At 39.0% G+C, this 27400-nt stretch overlaps 1 protein-coding gene across 2 annotated transcripts in view; it reads left to right on the top strand.

Annotated features, from left to right (window-relative positions):
* Positions 1-25577, top strand: part of PIK3C3 (phosphatidylinositol 3-kinase catalytic subunit type 3) — a 130795-nt gene extending 105218 nt beyond the window's left edge. For both annotated transcript variants that reach the window (XM_030566668.1, XM_030566669.1), the window contains 2 exons: positions 18141-18266; positions 24499-25577. In XM_030566668.1, the coding sequence (XP_030422528.1) occupies positions 18141-18266; positions 24499-24513 (141 nt within the window). In that variant the 3' untranslated portion in view covers positions 24514-25577. The remainder of the gene's footprint in view (positions 1-18140; positions 18267-24498) is intronic.
* Positions 25578-27400: the final 1823 nt, after the last annotated feature.

Below are 27400 nucleotides of genomic sequence, written 5' to 3'. Positions count from 1 at the left end.
GCATACTAAAGTCATCTTGGTTTCTCAGCACAGCAAGATTTTCACCAGTTCTGTAAAACGGTCTGGATTCATTCTTGATATTCTCAAAAGAGTAACTAAGGCTCCTTTATTAGATTGAATTTATTTGTTCAATTTTGTTGCTGCTACTTTATTAATCACATTTTTCTTACGTGGTTATTTGGCTTTTTGGTTTTGATTTTGTACTTGTATGTCAGCATTCAGGTTTTCAAACAGATTTCTATAGCTTCAAAATACTCTACTGCTTAGAAGCCAAGAGAACCATTCCTTCCCATGGATTTTAATGATTATAGTTTAAATATTAGACTTTGAATTCACTACTAGATTTTGTGAGAAATTCCATTTTATAGAAGGATCCAATCATCTTTAAGGAAAATTTGAACCTACGTCCTCTCTTCAAGGCAGAAATTGGCTTTATGACCTTAAAAAAAAAAAAAAAAAAAAATCTATAGTTCTATCCAAAGCTACAGTGATATTGATTTTTAGAGAGATTCTACACTCTTTGTTTGTTGACTTCATTTTTACTTTAAGGAAAAAATAATTATACACTGTTAGCAAAACTTTATGAAAAATCAGGCACCATCAGAAACATTATCGTGGTACTCTGTAGAACATGGATAAATCACTGCTAGATTCAAGACAAGATTGTTGTTGTGGAGATACCTGTATTTCAATTACTAAACATGCAATGGCCAGTCTGACATCAGTTATGGGAGCTTTTTAATACTAATAACAAAGGAACTAGCTGTTTTATCTTTATGTTGAGTGACAAGCTTGTTCAAAGTAATTTAACAAGATAATACTGTACCTCGTAAGAGAATGAAATAGATGTTTTCAGGTTTTCAAGTTGGTGGGTTTTTTTGTTTTTTTTTTTTTTTTTTTTTGAAGCTTTGAACACAAAATCCATATATATTTCAAGAAACTCAAATTAGCTAAAGATCCGTTTTGGACTGACCTGTAAAATTAAATTACATTTGGTGTCTGAGTAAAGTCAATAGCCATTTCAGCCATAATTTCACCTTCATGGAAGATTGAAGTGAAGATTTAAAAACATTTTGTTTGTCTAACCAATCCCCTCTGCCTCTTAACGCAGACGGATGTTCACAACCAGCATTTTCTCATTTAGGACCGAAGTAAGTACTCAGATTCTGCTGTTCTCAGTTTTACAATGGCTATACTTTTAATGATGGGCTAGTGATCCAACAGGGCTGCATTCAGCGAGGAAAAACATGATTATCTGCTGGGTTGGCTGAAGTAATGAAATAAACTCAGCAAGAAAATAATGTTTAGGTTAACCCTCTTTTAAACGTGAAGAGGAAAAAGAATATTTTTTAAATTATGTTGGTGATTAAATTATAATGAAATATGTGGGGGTTAAGGGAAGTAGAATGCTTTAAAAAAAAAAAAAGCTGATGCTCATAATCATGAAGCAAGAGAGGCTTACTGAAAAGGGTTATATGCTTTAATTACTGTAATGAAGAATTCAGTTGCTATAGTGATCCAGCACACAGAAGTATTTTCGTAGACACAACAATAATGCTGTTAATATCAAATGGGTGTAGATTGCTCTAACAGTACTATGTTTATTTAGATAGAGATGGCAGGGACTGGAAGATAAAGGAACGTGTTTATCTTTAGACATCTGAAATTACTCTACTTCTAGCTAAAGCTAGTGGAGGTGAATCTACAACTATATTACAGCTCTTGGTTTCCAGTGAACAATATATGTTGAGGGTGCAGGGACTATGAAGCTCACTGATGGAAGGAAAGATTTTGTTATGAACGCATGTTTGTGACCAGAGAGATGTCTGACAGCAAGTTAAGACATCATGCTGCCAGGCTATGGGTTCAAGTCTAACCTGCAAACTTTGCATATTGAGCTGACAAAGAATACATTCTCAGAATACATGGGAGGAGTTGGGATCATGGACATGACTGCAGCAACACATTTGGTATTCATTGTAAGTGTGTAAGGTATCAGCGATCTCATATCTCTTATTTATTACTGGTTTGTGGGTGAGGACTTCACCAAAAATCCTTCTTTAGCTTCCCCCCCCCCCCAAAAAAAAAGCTTCAGAATACTCTATTTTAGTAGTAATTAAAAAAAAAAAAGGAATTAGTAAATCTTTTAAAACACCTCTCAATATAAAACTTTCTTCCTTCACCCCGATGTTATGCTTATCATTATGGCACAATATAAAAATCACCACCACCTTTCCATGAATAAACAAAGCACGTACTAAGAAGGTGCACTTGCTGTATTCCCTGTAGGTGTATGCAGATGAATTGTGAGCACAGTGTACCTTTTTTTCCTGTTCGTGCGAATCAGGATGTGACACAGTCGGTTGACAAGGAGCTGCATGAAAGCAGATTCCATGGAATGAAATCAGTCTTTGATTTTACTATAGTAATAGTGAAATAATACAATATGGGGGGGGAGAGGGTGTTAAGTAGACTTTTTTCAGAAAATCCTTATTTTGAGATTAACAGTTGGTTGTCACTAGAGATGCCCTTTAAGTGAGAAACCAGAGGTTCAAAATTATGACCCTCTAAACTATAGTTAGCACCATATACATGGTATGTTCCTTCTCACTGTGAAAAGCCTAAAGAATTAAGAGGAAAAATCAGCAAGCTGAGGTTTGGACAGGAAGGCAAGTTCTTTATAAACTGAGGCTGCTTTCTCCAAAGAATCATCATCTTTCCTGTAACATGTGTTATATCTCAAGGGACTAACTGGCAGAATGTAATTTTATAATCAACCTTCAAATATAACTGAAAGCAAATTGCCCAGATATCACTTGAGTCCGATAGCTGTGAAATACGGGAATAGGGAAGAAAAAATGGAAATAGCAGCATGTCATGTACAGCTTTCTGTAAAATATGTATAGATTACACCTGTTTGACATGGTTTATGGCACAGGACGGAGCAAGTGAAGCACGGCTTCCTGTCTACCTCATCTGTGAAGATTCTTTTGCATTCTTTATTCAGAGAGGAAGATATAGTGCCAAATTGTGACTTTTGCTGTTTACCAAGATAGAAAAACTGTAAGCGTTATCAGGTGCTATGGGTTTTGAACTCTGGCCTGGCTGAGTGAGAGCCTTGCCCTCTGTACCAGTGCACTGCAAAGTCAGATGAAGGAACTGTAGCTATCACCCCACTACCAGAGGCTACACCCAGTGACTCAGCTGGGTCAGGTGACTAGCAGCAGACTCATGATTGGACACCACTGGCTATAAAGCTTCCTGTTCCTATCCCACACCTTATCTGAGCAACTAGTTGGTAGGTCTGCTGTTGACCAGACCCCTGAGATCAATGTTCTGCTTCTTTGCCTGGTTCTCACTTGTCGCTCCTGTTATCACGCTTTCTGACTGACTGCAGCCTGACCCTTGGCATGGCTTCTTACTCCAGTTCTGTCTTAATCTTTGGTGTGTCTCCTGATTCCTACCCTGGCACTGACCCTTGGTGTGGCACCTCACTCTGACCTTTGGCTTGACTTCGGACTGCAGCCCTGAATCCATCCTTGGCTGACCATTAGGTCATACCTCTCCATTAGGGGCCCTGACAGCAAATACAGAACTATATGGACTTGATTGTTAAAGCACCAACAACTTCCAGTGACTTTAGCTGGGGATGTGGATACACGGTACTTCTGAAAATCAGGCCCTGTCTTTTTAGTTATTTTCAATAACAACCATCTTTTTCAGGTTCAAATCTCTGAAAGCAAATTGATGCTAACATAATTGGACAGTCTTATGTTTAATATCGGATTCAAAAATTAAATTGTACATATTTTGTGAGTAGCACTTAAGAAAGTTAAGTGAGTTCTTTCCAAGTCAAAATTTCCCCAATTTTCCAACTTTAAAAATATTCTGTTTCCATATATGTATAGTACATGCCAGGCTGTGAACCTCCTCAGGCTCAGGGAAAAAAGCTCTCTTGCCGCCTCTCAAATTTGTACAGGACTAAAACTAAATGTAGTACATAGAAACCCTAACGGATAGAAAGGTAAATCCGTGAAACTCAGGGAATAATGCCCCTTCCCACACCACCCCCCAGAAAAAAATGAGCATGCAGCCTTGGGAGCACTCCTAAGACTCCTAGTCTTGACTACAACTAGCAGGAAGTCTCAGCATTAGATAATATCAGATGCTTCAGCATGAGACAAATGGCTCTGAAGACCATAGTTGAAGACTAGCAGCCTTAGTCTTTCTCACCTCTGGTCTCCCAATCTTCTCCTCCCATACTACTTATAAAGGAAACAGTCAGAGGGACTAGCACCTTCTTCATGCTTCCCCACCCCTCTGCATGGAACTCGCTTGCAATTTGCCATCTCTAGTTGTAGTGCTTTCTAAAGACCCACTTTGCCCACAGAATGTCACACAATTAAAACTAGAATGAGAAGTAAAAAGTTTTCCCCAGTGCTGTGCCGTTCCCCCTGCCTCTTGGCAAGGTAATCCCTCTTTTCTGAATCTTCTACTTTATCCTTTTTTGGTCTGTTTTTGCTAAATCTGAAGATTTCCAGAATAGGGACTGCCCTAACATTATAATAATGCCTGCATCTGTGGTTTCCACTCCACACATCTGAAGAAATGGGTTTTTTTCACCCACAAAAGCTTATTCCTAAATAAATCTGTTAGTCTTTAAGGTGCCACTGGACTCCATTTGTTTGTTTTTAATTTATGTATGTTACTCTGCCATTGTATAACTAGTAATCATAATATAAATGCCTTTTTTTCCTGCCAACACAGCTTGCTTTCAGTAAAGTGCAGCTGCTACAGTAATTGCTAATTGTGGGGTGTTTTTTTTTCAAATTAAGCAATTCTATATTTTTTTAATAAGGATTGAAATCTGCAACCAATTTCAAAGCCAATAACTCAAAAGGGGGATCGTCATTCTCCAGATATAAGGAGAGCACCGCATTGTCACACTTAGAAAAACAATTTTTAAAAAAGCCTCCCGTTTTCAACAGAACAGCCAGATGGCTTGTATCTGTCCTTCATAGTGAATATGACCTTTAAATTAGAAAACATCAGGGAAGAGTGATTCATCGACACACAAAACTCAGCAAGCATTAAAGAATACAATGCTCTAATTGACTGAGCTCTGCTTCAAATGTCCATTGATTACAGTAGATCTCACTATTGTTTCATTTATAGGTCAGGATATGTTAAAGTCCCTCTGCCCCCAGCAAGCAGTTGTTAACTACAGTATGGGTAGTTAAGTATGTGCAGAAAGGCAGTGAGATTCAGGTGATTCAAGTGGAGCAATTTTCTTGCTGGAGAGTATAATAATGCTTGGCACTTACAAAGCACTTTGCATGTTCAAATCCCTGTGCAAATATTAACTAATCCGCACAATACTACTTTGAAATGAGTAGGAGAGTTTGTCAGAAAACAAGGAAAGGGGGAGGCTTTGTTTTTTTTTATTGACATTTCACAGGTTGAAATCTTCTGCATCCATAGTATGCCCCCATTTTACAGACCAAAAAATGGAGGTCAGTGAAGTGATTTGCTTTAGGTTGCAGAAGCTGTAACTGACAGCCTGATCTAGTGCCCATTGAAGTCAATGGGAGTCCTTTGGTTCAGGAAAAACTAACATTAATAATCCTTCTCTCTTGTACTTGGAGATCCTTGGTAAAAGGCAGTATAAAGTACTTTATCAATAAATAATTCTCTTAGTACATCTGTGAGGCAATTAGGTGTTATACACATTTGATAAATAGATAAGCTCCCAGAGATTCTCTGCTCTAACCACTAGACAGCACTTCATACCAATGAAGCGACAGCTGTGAGGCATCTGATTTGCATTTGAGATGTCCCAGTAAGTCAGTACCATGCCACAAGTCAGCTATAGTATGGCCTAAGAGATGGCTGACGTGTTGTGATTGGTAGGGAACATTACTGCATTAAAACTGTCTGGGCTTCACTAACCTCCACTAATTAACAATCCAGTAGTAGAAATCAGTAATCTGGAAGTAATGTTTGTTCTTGTGTTTGCTGGGGTGCTCAGATGTAAGACTGCATGACACAAGGCACCTGGACAACATGAGAGGCCAGGATGCACATAAACATATTGGAATGCCGGTAAGCATGCAAAGCTTGCCAGGCATTCCTGCCAGGCATCCAGGACCAACACGTTCTTGTCATGTCGGACACCACCACCACAGTCTATGTAAGCAGGGGGGGACAAGATCTTGAGCCATGTGTCAGATCGCTACATACCTTTGAGAATGGTGTATTACATACTATATTCTTTTGACAACAGCCTACCTACCCAGAACATGAAAGCTGATGCTCTCAGCAGAAACTTTGACATCGACTGCAAACGGGAGTTGCATGACTCTGTAATGACATCGACTGCAAACGGGAGTTGCATGACTCTGTAATCACGGACATCTTTGGCTGATGGGGAAAAGATGTGAGGGATCTTTTCACATCCCACAACAATACCAAATGCACCCAGTGTTGTTCAAGGGGAGGGACTGGCCCCCCTGTGATTGAGTTTGTCCTAGTCCTCAATTAGTCTGACCAGACAAATTATGCCTCCTCCCTTCCCCCTACGAATAATCCACAAGATCAGATGGGAGAAAGCAACAACCATTCTGATCGCCCCTTTCTGGTCTTGCCAGTTTTGGCTACCACTTCTCTGCATGTCAAAGAACCTGCCACTCATGCTTCGGATGTTCCCAGAGCTACTAACCCAAACAGCAGCAAACTGATACCCAAACCCATACACTCTTCACCTGACGGTTTTGTTTTTGGATGACACTCCACTAGCGCAGGAATGCTCTCCGGCAGTGTGAGATGTCCTCTCAAGCATCAGGAAGGAGTCCACAAGATGTTTGTATCTAGCTAAATAGACACGTTTGACTACCAGGGCCACCTGGAAGAACCTTGTCCGTGAAGCAGTGAGCATTCTACTACTCTTGGAATATTTCCTTTATCTGAAGGACTTGGGACTGGCCCTCAATTCCATTAAGGTGCATGCAGCTGCCGTTAGTGCTTTTCACCTGCCGGAGGACAGTCATTCAATCTTTACCCATCCATTAACTGCATTGTTCTGGAAGGGCCTTCTATGAAAATATCCTCCCATTCAGCCTATGTCCCTCTCCCCCCTGGGACCTTAACCTTGCCCTTAGCTTGTTGACATCTGCCCCTTTGAACCTATGGCCTCATGGTCACTCTCTCCTTTCCATTAAAGTCTCTTCCCTCATAGCCATTAAATTGGCTAGGAGGGTTGGGGAATGGGGAACCATGATTGCTTAATCCCCTCTTTCATCACTTTCCATAAAGACTTCCCCCTCAAGTTCCTGCCCAAGGTGGTTTTCCATTTCCACCTCAATCAACACATACATTTACCTACCTTCTTCCCCAAGCCTCGAATGAGGAAAGAAGGCTTCACTTATTAGGTGTTTGAAGGGCATTGGCTTTTATCTTGAGAGGATAAAACCCTTTTGGAAATCTCCTCAGCTTTCTTTTGCCATAGCAGAGAGAATGATAAGGCAAGCCATTTCCAGCCAAAGAATCTCCAGGTGTGTCTCGGTTCATTACGCATTGCTATCTTGCTATCAATAATTGGGACGATCCCCACTTTAAGGGATTCGGGCCTATTCCACAAGAGTGCAAGCATCAGCTACAGCCACATTCCACAACATGCCCCTCATGGACATATGCAAGGCAGCCACATGGAATTCATTGCACACTTCTTCCACGGACTGTGCTCTCATCCATGGTTCCATGATGGATGCTTCATATGGAGTAGCAGTCCTGCATTCCACAGTCTTCTCCCACATAGGTACTGTTTTTTAATCACCCTCAATGGAGTACAATAGGGACCATCACTTGAAAAAGAAAACAAGGTTACTTATCTGTAACCGAAGGTTCTTCGAGAGGTGTGGTCCCTATCTGTATTCCAAACCCACCCTGCTTCCCCTCTGCTGTAGATTCAACAGCTCTGTGGTAGAAAGAGAACAGGAGATGCCGGCGGTATGCTGTGCCCTTTATTGTCTTGGGTGAGACCACAAAGCAGCTCAGAGCACATGCAAGGACTACCACACAGTACTATTTTCAAAAGCTCTGCCTCCTGGCACATGGCGCATGCGCATAACCCCTCAGTGAAATACAGATGTCAGCCACACATCTCGAAGAACCTTCAGTTATAGGTGAGTAACTTCATTTTTCTATCCATCTCTGTAAGAACTGCAGCTGTAGAGAAAACCTTACCGAAAATTGTAGATGGTTTCATAGAAAGTGTAATCCATTCGATATGGTACAATTTTTGCCTAAAAACAAAAGCTGTGGTCTTCTCTGGAACACTACCTAGGTAAATTTATCCAGGTGAATGCAAGAAACGTCTGAATAGGTGAAAGAATTAACTATTTTGTACATAATACTGTAGAGCAGAGATAACCAGACAATGCCCATGTTCAGGAAACTATGAAGTGTGGTAGGAGTCAAGGCAGAAACTTAAGACTAGATTCTCCATCTTGAACGCTGAATGCTGACTGTCATTAACAACTTTAGATGCAAAACAGTAAAAATCCCTGCACAAAGCATTCTAGTATCTATATAGAATTTGATATCAAATGCCTTTCTTTAAGTCCTAGCAATGGTGCTCCTGATGTATACGTACATGTGTAGTATATGGCTTAATCAAAAGACTGCTTTTTCATCTGAATCAGTGGTTTTCAACCTATGGTCTGTGGACCATTGTGGTCTGCAGACTGTTTTAAGATTTCCAAAGGGGTCTGGACCTCCATTTGAAATTTTTTAGAGGTCCGCAAATGAAAAAAAGTTGAAAGCCACCGATCTAGAGGATGTTACTCAGTTCTAGACACACAGATGTCTAAAGTGTCACTAGCTGCCTTTGCAATGAGTGATTCTGTATTGCAATGATCAAATTATTAAGTAGCTAATCATAGTCAACACCTGCAGTGCTACTTAACCTTGCTGGAGGCACAAGTAGCAGACAGCTTTCACAATGACTGCCTTATAATTAGTCTGTGAAATAAATATCAATCAGAGAATTTAAGGAAAAAGGTTGTCATATGTACTATTCAATCAAAATGTGAACACTGGTTTCTTTTCTCATTTAACTACATGGAGCATTCAAGCCACTTTGGATAAGCATTAAATATTGATAACATATTGCCCCAAAGAACTAGCTCAAGGTTTGCAAAATATCTTGAAAATTTTAGGCTTGAACTCGCATCGCAGGTTACTAATCACTTCAGGCATAGGTTTTTTACAATGAGTGTGATTCACCATTGGCACAAACTACCAAGGCAGCTGGTGGAGTCTCCATCTCTTGAGGTCTTGAAATCAACCTGGATCTCTTTCCTAAAGGTATGCTTTCATCAAACACAAGTTATTGGGCTTAATAAAGGGATAACTGGGTGAAATGTAATGGCCTGTAATGTATGCGAGTTCTGATTAGATGTTTTAGTGATCCCTTCTGGTGTAAAAATCTATTAATCCATTATTTGGGGAAGTCAAATCTGTGGTCATGGGAAATATTCAATTCTTGCACAAAAATTTGGTGGAGTGGGCAATAAGTATGCATTGGATTGGTTATTTTCTCTGTATTCCCAAGATTGTTACTGTTTCTAACAGAGCAAAACAAATTACAAATTTAAACTAGTACACATGAATTTTGTACTAGATTTCATCAAGTTAACTTTCAACAAACAAGAAGAAAGAAGTTCCATGTAGCAGACCTTCCATGGTCAGTACTTGTGGGACAGTATTCAGACTTTTTTTTTCCCCTTCAAAGTAAAATTAAAATGTTACATTTTAACACGATTTCCAGACACACACACACACACACACACACACACACACTTGAGATAGCCTAGTGTCCTAGTGGTATTGTTCTGCATGGCCATGCAAGCAACTGAAATTCAGTACATTGAGAGCATGTTGCACAGGTGCTCCTGCACTAGCTCTGGCTTTCTGTGAACTTTTATGTGACATTCAAGGTGTTAGCTTTAACTTGCAAGGCCCTAAACAGTTTGGAACCTTGTCACCGAGTGAGTGCCTCCCTCCCTGTGTGATGCTGCCACAAATGAGATCTATGGCCGTTTCTCAGCTGGACAAAATTTAATGCCTGCAAGAGGGAGCTGGTAGCAGATCACACCGCATGAGTTGTTTGGCTTTGGAACTAGTTTTCCTTTCTTTGTCCCCCCAGAGCTCAGATTTGTTAAGCTACTGAGCAAGCTACAAAGCCAATATTTTATCTCAGGCTTTTGGTGAATATTTATGTGCAGTCAGTCCTTTTTATATTGTTTATTAATATACAGCTAGCCATCCTATACTGCCTTAGAGATTTTTTTTAATGAATCTGGAGAAAATAATTACATTTCTAGCCTACACCTCAGCTCAGGCTAGCAGTGTTGCAGAGGCAACGTAGTTAGCTCTTTGGGGAACAGAAGGATGTATGTTGCTCATATGCAACTTCTCTGACTGCTTTAAGGATCAGTGCTGCCTGCCTTAAAAGGGAGTCCAGTCAAACCAGAAACAGTGCAGTGTAGACCCTCAGACTGGTGATAGGTAAGACTTGTATCTTTAACAATAACATTGTGAATTATTTTCCCTGATACTTACCTGTATATTTCTTAAGCTTACTAAGAAAAAGGAATCCTAGCAAAATAATTAATACTTTAATGTCTTAGGATGTATAAGCATGATGAATCGAGAAATAAACTGTTACATGCCTATGGAACCAGCAGGATGTGTGAAATGTGTTCTCGCTTCTTTTGTAAAACACTTGAAATTCAGTTATATGACACTCTGTTTACTTCCATCCACATGGAAATCATTTGCACTACAGGTAAAATATTCCCAATAGCAATAACTCAGACATAATTTATATAGTTGACCCAGAATTTCCAACTAAGTGTGGCTTAGGCCATGTTAAAACAAATATTGTATACATTTTTTCTCTGTTGGACAAAGTAGAAAGAGGCTTTGTTTGATACTCTATCTGCAGTCTCTCCAATTGCTGTGAAATCTGTTTGGTGCAGCAGTAATGGAATATCGAAGAGCTTTGGCGCATATCAGTTAAAACAAATTGTTGTCCAGCATCACACTGCTTCCTAGCTCTGTGCTGGGTCACTGGCTCAGAGAAGATTTTGAGGGGAGTATCACCTGCTAAATCTCCAATTTCATCTCCTGTAGCATTTTTGTTTCTTGGATGTCTCCAAACCATTTACTGATCAAGTCTAACCCAGTTTTGTCTGAGATCTGTCGAGATCACACAGCAAAGTGGCTTTAAGATTCTGTTGCAATTTTCCTTTTACTTTCTTTGATAGCCAGCTGAGCTCACATTTTAGGTGGGCCTGCAATGAACAAAACAGAGACAAGATTTTTTTGCCCTCTATTCATTTCCTTCATGCATAGAATTTAAATAATGAACAACTTCTTCTGTTTGTCTCCATGCCTTCATCCATGCTATCCCTTGCTCACAAAAGGGCCTTCCTTACTTCATCCTCATGGCCTGACTCCTCCCCGCAGTCAGGTTGATTATGAAGACTATAAGAAACATACTGTCATTGCCATGCTTGAGGGTAACTGGAGTATAGCTTTGTCATAATCATATGTATTTGTTAACTTAACTGTTTGTTGTTCTCTTCTCCCTACCTGTTATCTGTTCTTGGGACGAGAGTTGTGCTCCTCTGTATTTGGAAAATTCCTAGCACACCCTGGGTCCTACCAAAAATAATTTTATTATTAATTTACCGAAAGTACAACACAATTAAATAGTGGGAAGACTTTAAGCCCTTTTTGTTCTGTATTTGTACAGTGCCTGGCACAGTGGGGTCCTGGTCCATGGCTAGGGCTGCTAGATGCTACAATAATATAATCAAGCCTTAAAAGACAGTCAGTCATTTTTTTAGGAAACCTTTTAATCTTTGTCCACGCTTCTCATTCTAGAACATATAAATAGTGATAGGCAATATTCATATGGAATTGTTTAATTTGATTAAATAGAAAAGTTTATTTTTTAATCACACCTCTGTGGAATCTAGGCAAAGAAATCCAATCAGATTTATCCTGTACATTTTGAGCAGAGGATGCTCCTTTCTCTTGGTGAGTGGCAGCCAACCAGGAATAACTTTAAAAGCATACAGAGGAGAGTTGGTGTCATTTAAATTCCAAAAATGAGGCTGTATATAAACTGCACAAGGTTAATGTCTTTGTTTTTAATCTCTCTGTGGTAGGCACTATATTTGTGTTTCAGATATGAAATGCACAAATTCAAGTATTTATGATTTCCAAAATCATCTGATCTCAAACTCACAAATCTCTTCCCAGTAACACCTGTTCTTTGAGAAACTATGGGTTACTTTGCTGCTGAGAGATTAGAAGTAACACCTTAGTATTCGTTTTGTTATAAGAGCCATAAGTCAATATTCATTAATCTTGCTTCTGGTATTACTGCAACTCAAGAAATAATTTGTCATTTCATGATATTCCTTCTCATCTAGGTTGCAGTAGTCATTTTTTATCACAGCACTGAAAATCGGTCATGCAAGGATCTAGTGCTCAGGAGCATTTGATCCGATTGTTAATAGCAGTCTAATTTTAATCTAACTGTAGCAGAATTGGTATATTTGAACAGAAATGTGTGCCAGTCCCCTCTCAAGAAAGGCAATAAATATTTAATAGTCATTACCAGCATTTGGCTGATACAGCATCTTAACATCAGTACCTTTAAGGCTCTCAAAGAGGACATTCTTCTACAAGCAGATTAAAAGATGGATAGAATATGTGCTTGATTACAAGAATTGTGCAAAGCACATTCAGCATTACAGGGGGTTCATTTTTTCTTAGATAAATGTAGTTAACATTTTTGCTGAAGTGTCCTCATAATACCCCTGCACTGATTCAGGAAGGTACTTAATCATCTGTATAACTTTAAGCATAACTAGTCTCATTGAAGTCAATTGGGGACTACTTCCGTGTTTAAAGTACCTTTCTAAATAGGGATCCTAGTGGCTTGGTAAAAGTTGAAACTGTATAATATCAAAAATAAGAGGCTTATAATTTAAAAAAAAACTTTGCATTAGGCAAGTTATAACTGTATACGTGACCAGTTGCTATAAGGTTGTTATGTTACAGAGCAATGAGTGAGTGATCTGTGTTTTCAACTCTTAATTGTGATGAATACGTGTATGATGGGTTGTCAATTGTATAAATATGCCTAGGGATGAAGGTGAATCTCTTTTTCTTCTGATTCTTTTGGTCTTGCTGTGCCTTCATAAATATATTTCTGAATCTATCATTTTTTCTGGCTTCTGTTTACACCCACATTGTATACTCAGAATTCAGTTCTAGAGCACTTAAGGAAATTGGGGGGAGGGGGAGGGGAAAAGGATATATTCATATCTTATAGTGATATATTTTCTGTTTCATCACTAGGGGACATACTAAACAGCAACTATTAAATTAATATTTAGTAAGTATTTTGGACTTTGTAACTTGCACTCAGGAATATTAAAAGAACTGGCCAAAAAGTTCTCTGAACCTTTGATGTTGATTTTTAACACATTTTGGAACTTCTTCAGTGTTCCAGAGGATGGAAAACAGCCAATGGACCAGTATTTAAAAGGATAACCTGGGTAATTTTAACTGGTTAGCACAAAATCAGTCCTGGGTAAATTCATGGAAAGACTGGTACAGGATAGTCAGTAAAGACTTAAAGGTTGCAATGCAACATGATTTTAAGTAAAATGGGTCTTGTCAAACTCGATGTTGATTTTTGATGAGATTAGAATTTTGTTTGATAAAGGTAACTCTTTTATATAATAGACTTTTGTAAGTCGTTGACTTGGTCTTGCATGGCATTTGGATTGAAAAAAGTAATACTGTACAAAATCAATGCAGCCTATGTTAAATGGATTAAAAACTGGTTAACTGCTAGAGATAAAAAGGTAACTATAAATAGGATATGTCTAGTGGGTTACCACAGAGAATTGTTGCGTCTTTGTTTAGTACTGTTATCAATGATTTGAAAGAAAATATAAAATCATTGCTGGTAAAGCCTTCAGAGGAGACAAATTTATAGTGGTAAATAATGATGGGCTCAGATCAGTTATACTGATGACCATATCAGTTTGTACAGAGTGCTTATTTGAACAGCATGCAGTTTAGTAAAGCCAAATGCACGGTCATACATCTAGTAATAAAGAATGAAGATCACACTTACAACTTGCAAAACAGTGTCCTGCAGTGCAGTGATTCTGAAAAGAACTTTGGGGGTAATGGTGGCTAATCAACTGAACATCAGCTCCTAGTACGATGACGTAGCTAAGTGGGCAAACATGATCATGGGTATATAAACAGAGAAATATAAAGTAGGAGTAGGGAAGTAATATCTCTCTACTGTGTCCAGTTCTTATGTCCAGTCTTTAAACAGGATGTTGATAAATAGGCAGGGATTCAGAAAAAAGCTACAGAAAATACTCAGTCTTGCGAACAAACATACAGGGAGAGACTTGAGAAGCTCAATATATTTAGCTTATCGAAGAGAAGGTTGAGATGAATTGATCAGATCTATAAGTACCTACACGGGAAGAGATATCTTATAATGGACAGCTCTTTAATCTATCAGAAAAAGGTGTGATGAGATGCAGCGGTTAAGAGCTGAAGCTGGACAAATTCAGACTAGAAATAAGACAGTCTTTAAATAATGAGGATAATTAATGACTGAAACAACTTACCTAAGGACATCGAGGTTTCCCTGTCTCTTGAAGTGAAGACAGGACACCTTCCTAAAAGATACTTATAGCTCAAAAAGTGATGTGCTTGTACAGAAATTCCTGGGGTTCTATGACCTGTGTTTTGCAGAAGATCGGACTAGTGAGTATGATGGTCCATTCTGCTCCTAATATCTACTAATTAGATGCACATGTGCTTGGATTTGCTACCCAACATTCTTTAGGACCACAAAATGAAGGGGCAAATTTGTACCAGTGAAATGAGAGACTGGACCTCAGCCCTTTCAAAATTTACCCTGTAGTCATACATTAAATTGTTCAGTCACCCTGTGAGATTGCTACGGGGCATTTTAAACAGCGGGGTTGAGTGGTAGTGGTTAGAAGAGAGTGCATATTAGACTCTTTGGTTTTATTCTCAGGTGTATTGACTCACATGAACATGGATAAGTCAGTTGAGGAAATTTTAGGCCACCTGTACAAGGGGCCTGATTTTTCTGAGATGCTAAGCACGCACAGTTACCGATTTGAAAGCTACTGGGTGGTCAGCACATGAGAAAAATAGGCTAGATGTTTAAGCGACTAACTTTAGGGACTCCCTTTGAAGATATTGGCCTCAAAGTTGTTCACTCTGCACATCTATGAAATGGTCATTTTAACCCAGCTGTTATGAGGCTTAATAAATGCTCCCAAAGCACTTTAGGTTCCCTGGCCACTCAATGCTATTGAAAAACAAGGTCCTGTTTGCCAGTGTAGCTAAGCTGTTGCCAGCTGAATTAAAACAAAGGTTTGAATATAGGGTAGATGTGTCTGTGCTTGAAAGACACTTCTGCGATTTTGCCATCTTGACAAGTGCTGAACAGTTCTTAAGGAGATAGTTTCCATTTATGAAAAACCATTGATTTCACCTTAATGAAATGTACGTAAGTCAAGGCTTGCATGAGGTTGGGAAAAGAGAGTTTTTACCCCGAAAAGTGGATTTTGAGACGCTGCTGTAATAGTCTGCCTATTGCCCCCTTAGTCTGTTTTTCCTGAGATATATGTTTAAAGGGGGTTAAGGAAATATTAAAGGACACAGATATATCCTTCCGATAAAGTAATTGACACAGGCAGTATTCTTTTTCAAAACAAAATATCTTTGAGTTGATGTAAATAATAATCCCTAATACAGTCCAGCCTAAAATCCTAAACAAAACCATGAGACACACAATCCCTTATTGTAAGTTAAAGAGCATTCAAACTACAATAGTATATAATGTAAATGATTCTAAAAGCAAAGCAATTTGTTACAAGTGGCCAGTTTGTAACAAATCACTGACGACAGTTCTTAAATTACTTTAAAGTTTAAGTAGATATGTTGCAATTAATAACAGAATTTTATGCTTTCTTATAAACACACACACACACACACACACACACACGCTAACCCTATTTACTATCCAACACTATACTTAGACTCTAAACAAATAACAGGCTTACTTTATAAATGCTTTTGGAATTCCTTTAAAAAACAGTTGCTGCAGAGTTTGTGGTCAATCAACTTTACTCCAGTTTTTTTCTTTCTCTTCCTATCTCTCTGCAGCAGCTTTTCTGACTCCTTTTCATTAGCTTTTTCTCTGGTTCCTCTTCCTGGCTTTCGTCTTCTTCCGATCGTGTCTCTCGCTGACTCAGGCTCAGACGCCAAAACTGCCTGCTGGCAGCTGGCCTTTTGTGCTACATTGTAGCACATTGTAGGTACATTTGTAGCTTCCTCCAAATATAACTTTATATTTTTAGAAGCAATTATCTCACTCACACATGTACAGTATCAAGCATTACTTCAAAGTTCTGATTGACAGCTCTGACCTTTAAAACAAGTTCTGATCAGCTTACTGATCTCTCTGTCACCCCTTACTACACATGCTCAATAGCCACCAATCTTGCACATGCTCACTGTTTTCATTTACCTCAGAGCTGTGAGTCTGCCTGCCCCCCCCCACGTATACTTGGCTTTTTTCCAGGGCACCATTTTAGAAATCCTAGGTTTTCACTGAGCATGCTCAGGATCTGCAGTGTTTATCTCAGGGTGGAGTGATTTTTGCTTTTTCAGAATAGAGATAAGAAAAACAAAGTGGAGACTGGAGAATTTCTCTAGTAATAAAAGCTAGACACTTTGCTGTTTTGTCTTTAATTATTATGCTCTCAGCATTTAGTTTGTGTACAGTTTGTAAGTACTGGGCAAACCATTTTTGTGTGATATTTAAAATATGCTGCTGTCAAAACAACAAACAATGTAAGAGTACCAGTGTCTCCAATCAACTGTTTACATATGAAGGATGTAATCTGAGTTAATCCAAGTCTCATCTACCATATGGAGATTGGTTTTCATAGGAGTGATGTGCTCATCCTTACACTGATTCCATATTCTTTACTTAATTTCCTTACAGTTTCAAAAAGACAATTTTTTCTTAATTTAGCTTTAGGCAAAAGGAACTTTGCAGGCTTTCAACAACTATTGGGACCATCCAAAATATTTCAGCTGCATTTTTGCAATAAAACAAACTTTTGCTTGCCCACATGTAGAGCTCAAACTTGATGTGTCTCGTAATGAATGCTACACTTATTTACAATCACTGTTTATGTAGGTTCTTGCAGTGGCAGCCATTGGTCTAGCTGAGCACCGAGTAGGCTGCCTGTTTTGAAACTTTGTATTAATAGATTGGCCATTTCACCAAAATCAGATTTCCAAAACAATTTTTTTTTTTTTTAAATTTCAGTTGTTGGGAGAAATGACTTTTGCTTTGGAATTAGACTATAGTAACATCGCCAGATCTTTGTCATCGGCAGGCAGGATCAAACTGGGGGTCTCTGGAGGTTAGTGCACAAGCCTCTACCACATGAGCTAAAAGCCAACTGGCTCTTAGCTAAGGCTGTGGAGCAGACTCATCGCTCTCAATACGTGGTCTTGGTGCCACTAGATGGGACACAACACCACACCTAGATGATGATTCAGTAATAGGATTTTCTTTCTGTTAAATATAGATGGTCTTTCAGATGTTTTCCCTTCTTCACCCTTGGCCCAAGAAATGCATACAGAATGATAGGCTTGAATTTTTCTGCCCATAGATACTTGTCCACAGCTCAGTTGTGCTTAAGCTTGCCAGCCCTCCAGGATTGTCCTGGAGTCTTCAGGAATGAAAGATTATTTTAAATTAAAGATAATGTCATGTGATGAAACCTCCAGGAGTTCATCCAACCAAAGATGTCAACCGTAATTGTGCTGAGTCCAGTGACAGCTGTGTGTGCTGCTTGGAAGATGGAATTTGCCTTGTTTGTATATAAATATAGTAAAAATGGAATTCTACAATTACAAGGCCAGAGTTTTCTTTCTGTATAAAAGGGCTGATCTTTCTAATCTCTTCCTACCAGGTGCAGGACAAGTTCCGTTTGGACCTCTCTGATGAAGAAGCTGTGCATTATATGCAGAGTCTAATTGATGAAAGTGTCCACGCTCTCTTTGCAGCTGTAGTAGAACAAATACACAAGTTTGCGCAGGTAAGATACTACAGATTGATGGGCTGTCAATGGCCTCATGGTGAAAGAGGGGTAGAGAGAGTAGTTGACTGGGAACAGAGAGATGAGCCTTTTGCCAGCCTATGCTTTTGTTAAAGAATTTTGAAGTGGTTAAAAGGTGAGTTAGGTTCAGAGCAGATGCCCAAGTTATCTATGACATTGCAGAACCGTAAGGCAAAGCAGTATCTGTAATTTTGCATGGTCAATGGCTCGACCAGGAGAGAGGGAACTTTTAAGCGCCTGCCATCTCACATTTTTGCAAGTTAAGGATTTCCCAAGAGTTTAGCTTTGAAGTGTATATATTTGTAATATTCTGCCTATGTAGTAAAGATTTGGGATCTTAAACAGCTTTAAGATTCACAGTTCACAAAACATTATGAGCTAGATAGTCCTTTGTATCGTTTATACATTACGAAAATTAAATCAATTGAAATAAAGTTCAAAAAGAGCAATCTTCTGTCCATTATTCCTCTGTTAAATATACTGTGTGGTTACATTTCTCTTGTGACCAGAAGCCACTTGTCTAGGTGTGTCTTCCCCTGGCAGACTTCAGAAGCGGTAGAAAGCTGTGTTCAGCTGGGAACAGCCTTCTTAAAGACATGCCCACAAAAAAGTCTCCCCTTTGCAGGAGGAACTGGGCAGCTAAACTCTTGATTTGGAGAGTGCTGTTCAGTCTTGCAAGTAGTCTGTTTTGGCAAGCTCTGCATGGGTGGGTCCTTATGGGTAAAGTCTACCTGTTGGACAGAGCTCTGTGCTGTCTTTGAATCCTGCAAGAGGAGGATCCGCCACCCCTGAACATGATATCGCCAAGAAGAGAAATTTTAGCAAGTAAGGGCTAAAGTCCTCATTTTCCTACTCTTGCTTCAGTTTCCCCACAACTACTGATTCTTGTTGATGGTGGCTTTTATTGCTGGCTTCTAAACAGTGTATTCCAACTAATTATCTTTATAAAGCTCTGAATCCTCCATGGGGGAATATTCTCCTTCTCTGCTGTCCTTTTTAATATCAGAATGCACACTTCCTTATGTGAAGAATGAAATTTTAGCCACATAAAGTGTATGTGCTAATGCTGCTGTAGTCCATTGTGGGTGTGATTCCGTTGTGCAATAAAACGCTATTCACAAAAGCTTTTTTATTCATCTTTGAGATCATAATGTTTTTCTGACTTGTCTAGCTCATATTTATCAGGGATTTGTTTAAGACATTACCGTGTCTGTTGGCCTTAAGTATTAGTCTTCTGAGGAAACTTGCAATTCAGAGAAGAATCACGAAATGTTGATCTCAAAAAACCCAGTCAGGCTTCCACATATTTTTAGAAAAAAAATATTTTCCAAAAGAATGATCAAAATCAAATACAAACTGTAATTTTCATGTGAGGACTGTTTCTATAGCTATTCTTTCAGCAGAAAATCTTCCACTTAATTCTCTTTTTGATGTAGACTCGTATCTTTCTTTTTCAAGTAGTGTGTTACCCTATAGCAAGGGTGTCATAACCTAGTCCCAGATTTGGACCCTAGCGTCCAAAATATGGGGGTTAGCATGAAAACCTCCAAGCTTAGTTACCAGCTTGGACCTGGTACTGCTGCCACCACCCAAAGAATTAGTGTTTGGGGCACTCTGGTCCCCCCGAAAACCTTCCCTGGGGACCCCAAGACCCAAACCCTTGAGTCTCACAACAAAGGGAAATAAATCGTTTCCCTTCCCCCCTCCAGGTGCTCCTGGAGAGATACACAGAAGCAACCTCCGTGAATCTAAGCAGAGGGAGTCCACCCTCTGTAATTCCAGTCCTGGAAACAAAAGCACTTTCCTCTTCACCCAGAGGGAATGCAAAATCAGGCTAGTAAATCTAACACACACAGACCTCCCCCTGACTTCTTCCTCCCACCAATTCCCTGGTGAGCTGCAGACCCAATTCCCTGAAGTTCCCCACTAAAGAAAAACTCCAACAGGTCTTAAAAGAAAGCTTTATAGAAAAAGAAAGAAAAATACATACAAATGGTCTCTCTGTATTAAGGTGACAAATACAGGGTCAATTGCTTAAAAGAATATTGAATAAACAGCCTTATTCAAAAAGAATACAATTCAAAGCACTCCAGGAACTATAGACATGTAAATACCAAAAAAACATATAAATCCTATCTGATCTTTTTGTACTTACAACTGGAAACAGAAGATTAGAAAGTAGGAAATAGAAAAATCCTTCCCATAGCTGAGAAAGAGTCAGGCAGAAGACAAAGAACTCGGACACACAATTCCCTCCACCCAGAGTTGAAAAAAATCCTGTTTCCTGATTGGTCCTCTGGTCAGGTGATTCAGATTATTCCTTTCCAGGTGAAAGAGACGTTAACCCTTAGCTATCTGTTTATGACAAAGGGTAGTCAGTTATTTTTTGTCACGATATAGTCTAGGTCCAGACTCGAGAAAATAATAAGTAAATAAAAAGATTTGGTGGTCCGTTCAAAAGTGTCTGGCAGTCCGGATTTTGCCTATGGTCCGCCTATTGACTACTCCTTCCATACAGATTAAACAATATAAGCTTAATTTAATAAATGTGTTTTTTTTCTAAGTGATGGCTATTTTTATATGTGAGCAGAAGGAAAATGCAAAGAAAAAGAGAAATCATTCATATTTGTACTCAGTCACTCTAGGTTACTGTGATTACTAGGTGTCAGGCATGATTGATTTCTTGTAAGAACTGAGTTCAGGGCCCTAAGAGTACAAGTATCAAGAAGCTATCCCCTTAAGTTAAAAAATGGCACACTTTTTTTTGGGGGGGGGAGGGGGCAATGCAACTAAGAGACTGATTTTGATTCTGAATAGACCCCCATAGGTGTAAACAGATTTCTTTTTTTTAAGTTAATGAATTGTGCTAGCTCTTTTCTAGACATGTCTGCGATAGAAGTTCATTTGTCTTAGATTGCTGTCAGAATTTCCCAGCTAGCTGCTAATACATTTTCCAAGCAGCACTAATAAATCAGAGTTTGCAGATTTGATCTTGGTCATCCATTTTTTCTTTTTAAATTAGACTTATTCATTCATAACTATTTTCTTCATTTACCCATTGTTTTTAAATTGCAGATATGTTTGATGTTAAAGCATTTAAAAGCTTGCTTAAATTGTGCTGAGTAGGCGCCCTAGGGCTTAGCAGCACTCACCTGGTTTTCATATTGATTGTAGGGCTGTACCCATAAGAGTGCCTGATTCAGGAAGCTAATGGTTTCTAATAGGATGATTATGATTATATATAGACTGCTGCTTTGTCCTTTACCCTGTTACTATGCTTACATATTGCAGCACATAGTGGAACTGATTCTGTGGGTGTAAGGATTATAACTTGCCCAAATTTGAGCAGATTTTCACAAGAATGGCAAAAGGCACATTCCTGACACAAATTTCAAGTCCCTTTTCCATTGTGTAGGGCACACTACAGCGCCAAAGGAAAACTGGTCAGAATTTTGGAGGTGTGTGTAACAATGTAATTTTACCTAATTTAGTTCTTGGAAATGGCTGAACTGTTTTGGTTAAATTTTTCAGCCCAGACAGTTAGTTTTGTCAAAATTATAAGCAAAATACAGTAGTCCCTTCTAGCTTTAGAGTCTGTGAAACTGAACTGAAAATGAAGTCTTATAATGGGAAGTGTCAGGCACCCTTAATCGGCAATGTTACCAGCTCCATCTCTAATTCCGAGCTCCATATTACCCCTAGATTCAGGATCTAGATTTTTCCAAGGTAAGTGATGTTAGCCTTTGCATGTGAACAGATTTAGTGCTGAGTAGGCACTGGAGTATACTGGTTTTTAGTGCTTTGTCATACATAAGGAGTTCTAAATGTAGGACAACATTCCTGCTACAGTTGCCTATATTCTGAGATGCTGAGCGCCTAGTTCTCGTTGATTGGGAGTTGTGTGTGCTCAGTGCCCCTGAAAAATGTGCACGTACACCGAAAGGGCATGAGCAAGTAGGAGACAGTCTAAAACAAGTGAGGATGCATCTCATTAACAAACCTGGGGTTTGTGGTCATGGAAGCGGGAATCCTCCGTGGAACAGATGGATTTTTAGCAATATTTTTGTAGAAAAGAGCAGGGTTAGAATATGCAAATTAGGACGTTCTTCCAGGCTCAGGGCCTCATGTTGGGGTGTGGAATTCATGCCATAAACCCATGAGGGGGAAGCATGCAAAAAGGTCCAAAGCCCTGAGAGAGCAGAGGGGACAAAAGGAGCAGTGAGGCATGGGTGGACTGAGGTGTGAGAACCCGAGTGTGAAACCATTTTTTAGAAAAAATTGTGAATGCAAAAATTATTGAAGCGACGAACCTCACCTCTTTAAGCTGTGTGTTTGTTACAATTTGAATTAGAGCATTCTTAGAACATAGGAACATAATGGCCATATTGGGTCAAACCAAAGGTCTGTCTATCCCAGTATCCTGTCTTCCAACAGTGGCCAATGCTAGGTGGCCCAGAGGGAATGAACAGAACGGGTAATTGTCAAGTGATCCATCCCTTGTTGCTCATTCGCAGCTTCTGGCAAACAGAGGCGAGGGACACCATCCGTGCCCATCCTGGCTAATAGCCGTTGATAGAACCATCCTTCATGAATTTATCTAGTTCTTTTTTTTAACTCTGTCTTGGCCTTCACAACATCCTCTTCCAAGGTTTAATGCTTATTAATCAGTGTTCTAATTAACTTCCTCTTTGTCTAGCTTTCTTTTTGGAGAAGTTGCTGCACAAAAATTGTAAAATAGTACAATAGTAGACAAAGGGACAATAATACTCAATTTAATTGACAATAAACCAGTCATCTTGAACAATAGCTTAATTGAAGTTTTTAGTTTGTGCATATGTCATAATATTATTTTGATGAATTGCAAATAGTATTGTTCTAAATAGCAATTGAAAATACTGTCTAATATTAGGCACTTGTTTAAACAGCAGATGTTGGCATAAAGCCATGCAATTTTTTCTTTGAAATGCCCTTCAGTTTGTTGTTTGTTTATGCTTGTTTATCTATCTATTTTTCTTCCCACCTCCAAAATGGACATGCAAACACTAGTATGCAGTCTGTGCTGTTTGTTGCACCTGTTGTTATAAGAGCTTTTAATAAGGTTGGTTATTGTAGTAACCATTGTATTTCAGTGCTCTTGCACACCACTGTGTGTGTGTGTAAAGCTCATGTTGTATGGTGAGAACTGATTATTTTGGCATCCATTGTGTTACTGAGAAGCAGTGATTTTTTTTAATTATTATTTTTTAAATAAATGACAATGTTTTAAAGCGACCTGATTCAAAGAAGTTATGTTATGGAGACTTTGTCTGAAAACATGCCTACTGTGTAATTTTCTAATATCTCTGTTTTCAGTATCTTAATCTTCTTCTCTTGTTGAATGTCCTTTAAATACAGTTTGCCTCAAGAAAATATAATATATTTGTGTAGTGACTCTTCAAGAGAAGAGGGTGTACATATTAATTTTAAGTCACATTTAGAAAGACTAAATGTCCTAGTCTCTGGAGATGGTTATTTTCATTTTAGCAGCAGTCCAGATGTCTGTAGAGAGAGAAAACAGTAGAAATGAGATTTGACCATTTCCAGTTAAGGAAGTTACTAAATTATTTAACTTTTTTTCCCTTAAATTATAAACTCAGCCAGTTGCATTTCAGGATTGTTATGTTAAGCATTGTTGCAAACATGAAAATTTTGAACTCTTCAGTACAGTTTTACAATTTTTCATAGCAAAACAGTTCAAAGATTTAATCTCAGGGTTTTCATTTGGGATGAGTAGGAATAAGCTGCATTTAAATCATATTTGGGTAACTTGCCTTTGGGTTTCTCAAGCACTGTGTCCTAATTAGCAGCCTTGGTTGGCAGCATCCCATGTTGCATCTCAAAGCTGTGGTAGATGATGTCCCTTTCTCATTTGCTGCCAGGTTCCAATTTTGTTCTCCATTTTGGAAAAGCGAACCCTGTAAACCAAATGAAATGCCTCAGATGCTGGGGAGAAAGTGTGTGCTGGATGAAAATTACTCGTCAAGTGGAAAAACTAACACAAATACTGTGTGTTTCATAGATATTTGTTCTGCTAAGGATCATGAAGTTGGCCTGCCTTTAAGCATTTTATGGAGTTGTGAAATCTACAGTCCAGAGTATAATTACATGTAACTGATTTTCTGTGAATATCAGAGCTGAATAAATGTCCTGCTGTGTTTTTCTTCTTTTCTAGTATTGGAGAAAATAAACCCATCAGCTGCTTTTGTTGAAAATGGAAATATCAGCTAGTGCTCGACAAGGAGACTTTCTTGAGTCATCTATGGACTTTTCGAGACAGCACCTGAAGGCGAGAACTGCTCATTTGATAGCACAGAATGCCTGGAAGACCAGGGCTAGGTCTCTGAGTTACCACTATTATAAGGTTAAAAATGACAATTATTTAGAAAAAATGTATTTATTTACCATTTTGGACCTAGATGTTCCTGTATATATTTCCTGTAAGATACTTAAGCCATGTAGGTAAAATAGGCAACTTCCTCTTGTGTCATGGATGACTGGAAGAGACTGCAGAAGAGAGATTCGGCACTTGCTAGTGAATTTATTTTTGTGTCTTGGTTACTGTTTTGGGACCTAGAAACTGAGGTCCATTGCTTCACTTAACTCGGACGTTGATACATGCAGTGTGCAGCCTACAGAGGTATAAATTGTGATTTCTTATTAGCCTAAGAAACAGGATAGTTGAACCCCACCTTCACCCCCCACACACAACAGTTTTCACCTGGAATTAAAGTTTTTAATGGAGTCATCTGACCGTTTCCCAATTTGGAAAGTGTTCTCATTTGGAAAGGACAATCATTCTTCCTTGCTTACAAAAAGATATTTGTAATGGCTGATAAGTTAGCCAAACACAGGCACAGAATTAGAAATAATCACTGTGGGTCTGTCTATGCAGCCCACAGCAGCAAGACTGCCAGCCCAGGTCGATAGACAAGACTTATGCTGGTGGAGCTTTTGCTAGCACATAGTTGTGTAGACAGCCCTTTGAAGTTGCAACTTCAGCTGGAGCTCAGGCTCCATGGTCTCGTGGGAGAGGGGTAGGTTTCAAAGGCTACAGTTTTGAAATGCTGTCTACACAGCTATTTTTAGAGAGCTAGCCTGAATCTGTCAACCTAACAGACTAGCCAGCCAGAAAGCACCGTGATAGGTTCAGTGTAAGTTCATAGTGAAGTCTCACTTTAACTATGAACATCAATGTACAGTGACCATATATATTTTCCTTGACGCTAATAAATTCTTCCTTGATGTGGTTTTGAGATGTCTCATTTAAGCTTTTGAATTTGTCCTTTCCTGCACAGACCTGGCATCCTAAAGGATTGTGTGTGGCACTCCTGCCTTAATACCAATACAGAAATGCTGTAAAAATAAGGCTATAAGAAAATGATCATGTCACACATCAGGATTTATGCTGAATCTGTTTGAATAATCAAGTATAATTAGCTTTTTATATGCATCCAAACCTTTTCAAAGGGCACCTATGGTTTTTTATTTGTTTGTTTTTTTTTTTTTTTTCCCGCCTCTCCCCAATAAACATGCTTTAAACAAGGAAGGTAGGAACAGGGAGGAAAGCCAGCTGGACTTCAGCTTACAAAAATGGGAAAACTCAACTGGTTTGAATCTCATGAATATCAATCACAGCTAATCTGGCATTAGGCTGATTTATGCTGGTTTACACCCAGACAAGGGGCCTTGATAGAAGAAAGACCATTAGGGATACAATGCATCTGTAACTTAGCTCCGTCAGTTAGCCATTAGAGTCAACACAGCCCAACTCCTCAGCAGCCTTTGCTGTCCTAGCATCTGTGTAGCCCTGGCCACTAAGGATATGTCTACACTGCAATTAAAAATCCGCAGCTTGCCAATGCCAGCTGACTTGGGCTCACAGGCCTCGGGTCACGGGGCTGTTTAATTGCAGTGTAGGAGTGCATGCTCTAAACCAGGGGTCAACAACCTTTCAGCAGTGGTGTGCCAAGTCTTCATTTGTTCGCTCTAATTTAAGGTTTTGTGTGCCAGTAATAGATTTTAACGTTTTTAGAAGGTCTCTTTCTATAAGTCTATAATATATAACTAAACTATTGTTGCATGTAAAGTAAATAAGGTTTTTAAAATGTTTAAGAAGCTTTATTTAAAATTAAATTAAAATGCAGCTCCATCCCCCACCCGGACCAGTGGCCAGGACCCAGGCAGTGTGAGTGCCACTGAAAATCAGCTCGTGTGCCGCCTTTGGCATGCAATGCCATAGGTTGCCTACCCCTGCTCTAAAACATGGGAAGATCCCAAAGCTTGGGCTGCAGCCCAAGCCCAAACATCTACACCACAACAACCCCTTCACCCATGCCTGAGTCAGCTGGCCTGTGCCAGCCATGAGTTTTTAATTGCAATGTAGACATATCCTGAGTATCCTTACTGTGCAAAACTTACTGCTCCCGGAGAGAAAGGGCAATACTGCATTCTGTCCTAGAAATTCCCCAGTAGAGCATGGAGCCATACTGTCAGAGGGAAGAGAAATTAATATCTCCCTGCCTGCTTTGGTGAATCTGGCCCATTGTGTATTCTTCCCCCCCACCCCCACCCCCAATACATTCTCTCTGTAGATCTACAGTACTTTTCCCATCATCCTGAGATGTTTGGTATAGTTCTGAGAATATAGGGACTACTGAGATTTCTGATTTTTATTAAAAATTTTATATTAAAAAATGCTCATGCTGAGTGTTAACCCTACTTACTCATGCAGAATTTGTTAATTAGGAAAATTGCTAATAGCCTAATTAATATTAAACTATATATGGAGACACTTTATATTAGCTTCCATTTTATAAATGGCACAAATTGTTAAATGAGTAATAGATGTTATAAAGCATTAAAGCTCGGTGAATTTTTTTTTGGATGAAGTTTATTTGCTGAAAAATGCAGTTCAGGTGACCCACAACTATTGTGAATTTCACATGAATTTTCCAAATAGTTTTGTTTTGTTTGTTTTTTTCCAGGAATTGATATGCCATTCACAAGATAGAGGTATGAGGGAGGAGGATCTCATAACTTTAAGCTCAGTGGTTAGGGCACACATCTGGTATGAG

The sequence above is a fragment of the Gopherus evgoodei genome, chromosome 6 (genome assembly GCF_007399415.2).
Source record: "Gopherus evgoodei ecotype Sinaloan lineage chromosome 6, rGopEvg1_v1.p, whole genome shotgun sequence".
NCBI lineage: Eukaryota > Metazoa > Chordata > Testudines > Testudinidae > Gopherus > Gopherus evgoodei.
The sequence above is the reverse complement of the archived record's forward strand: the minus strand, read 5'-3'. Positions and strand labels throughout refer to the sequence as shown.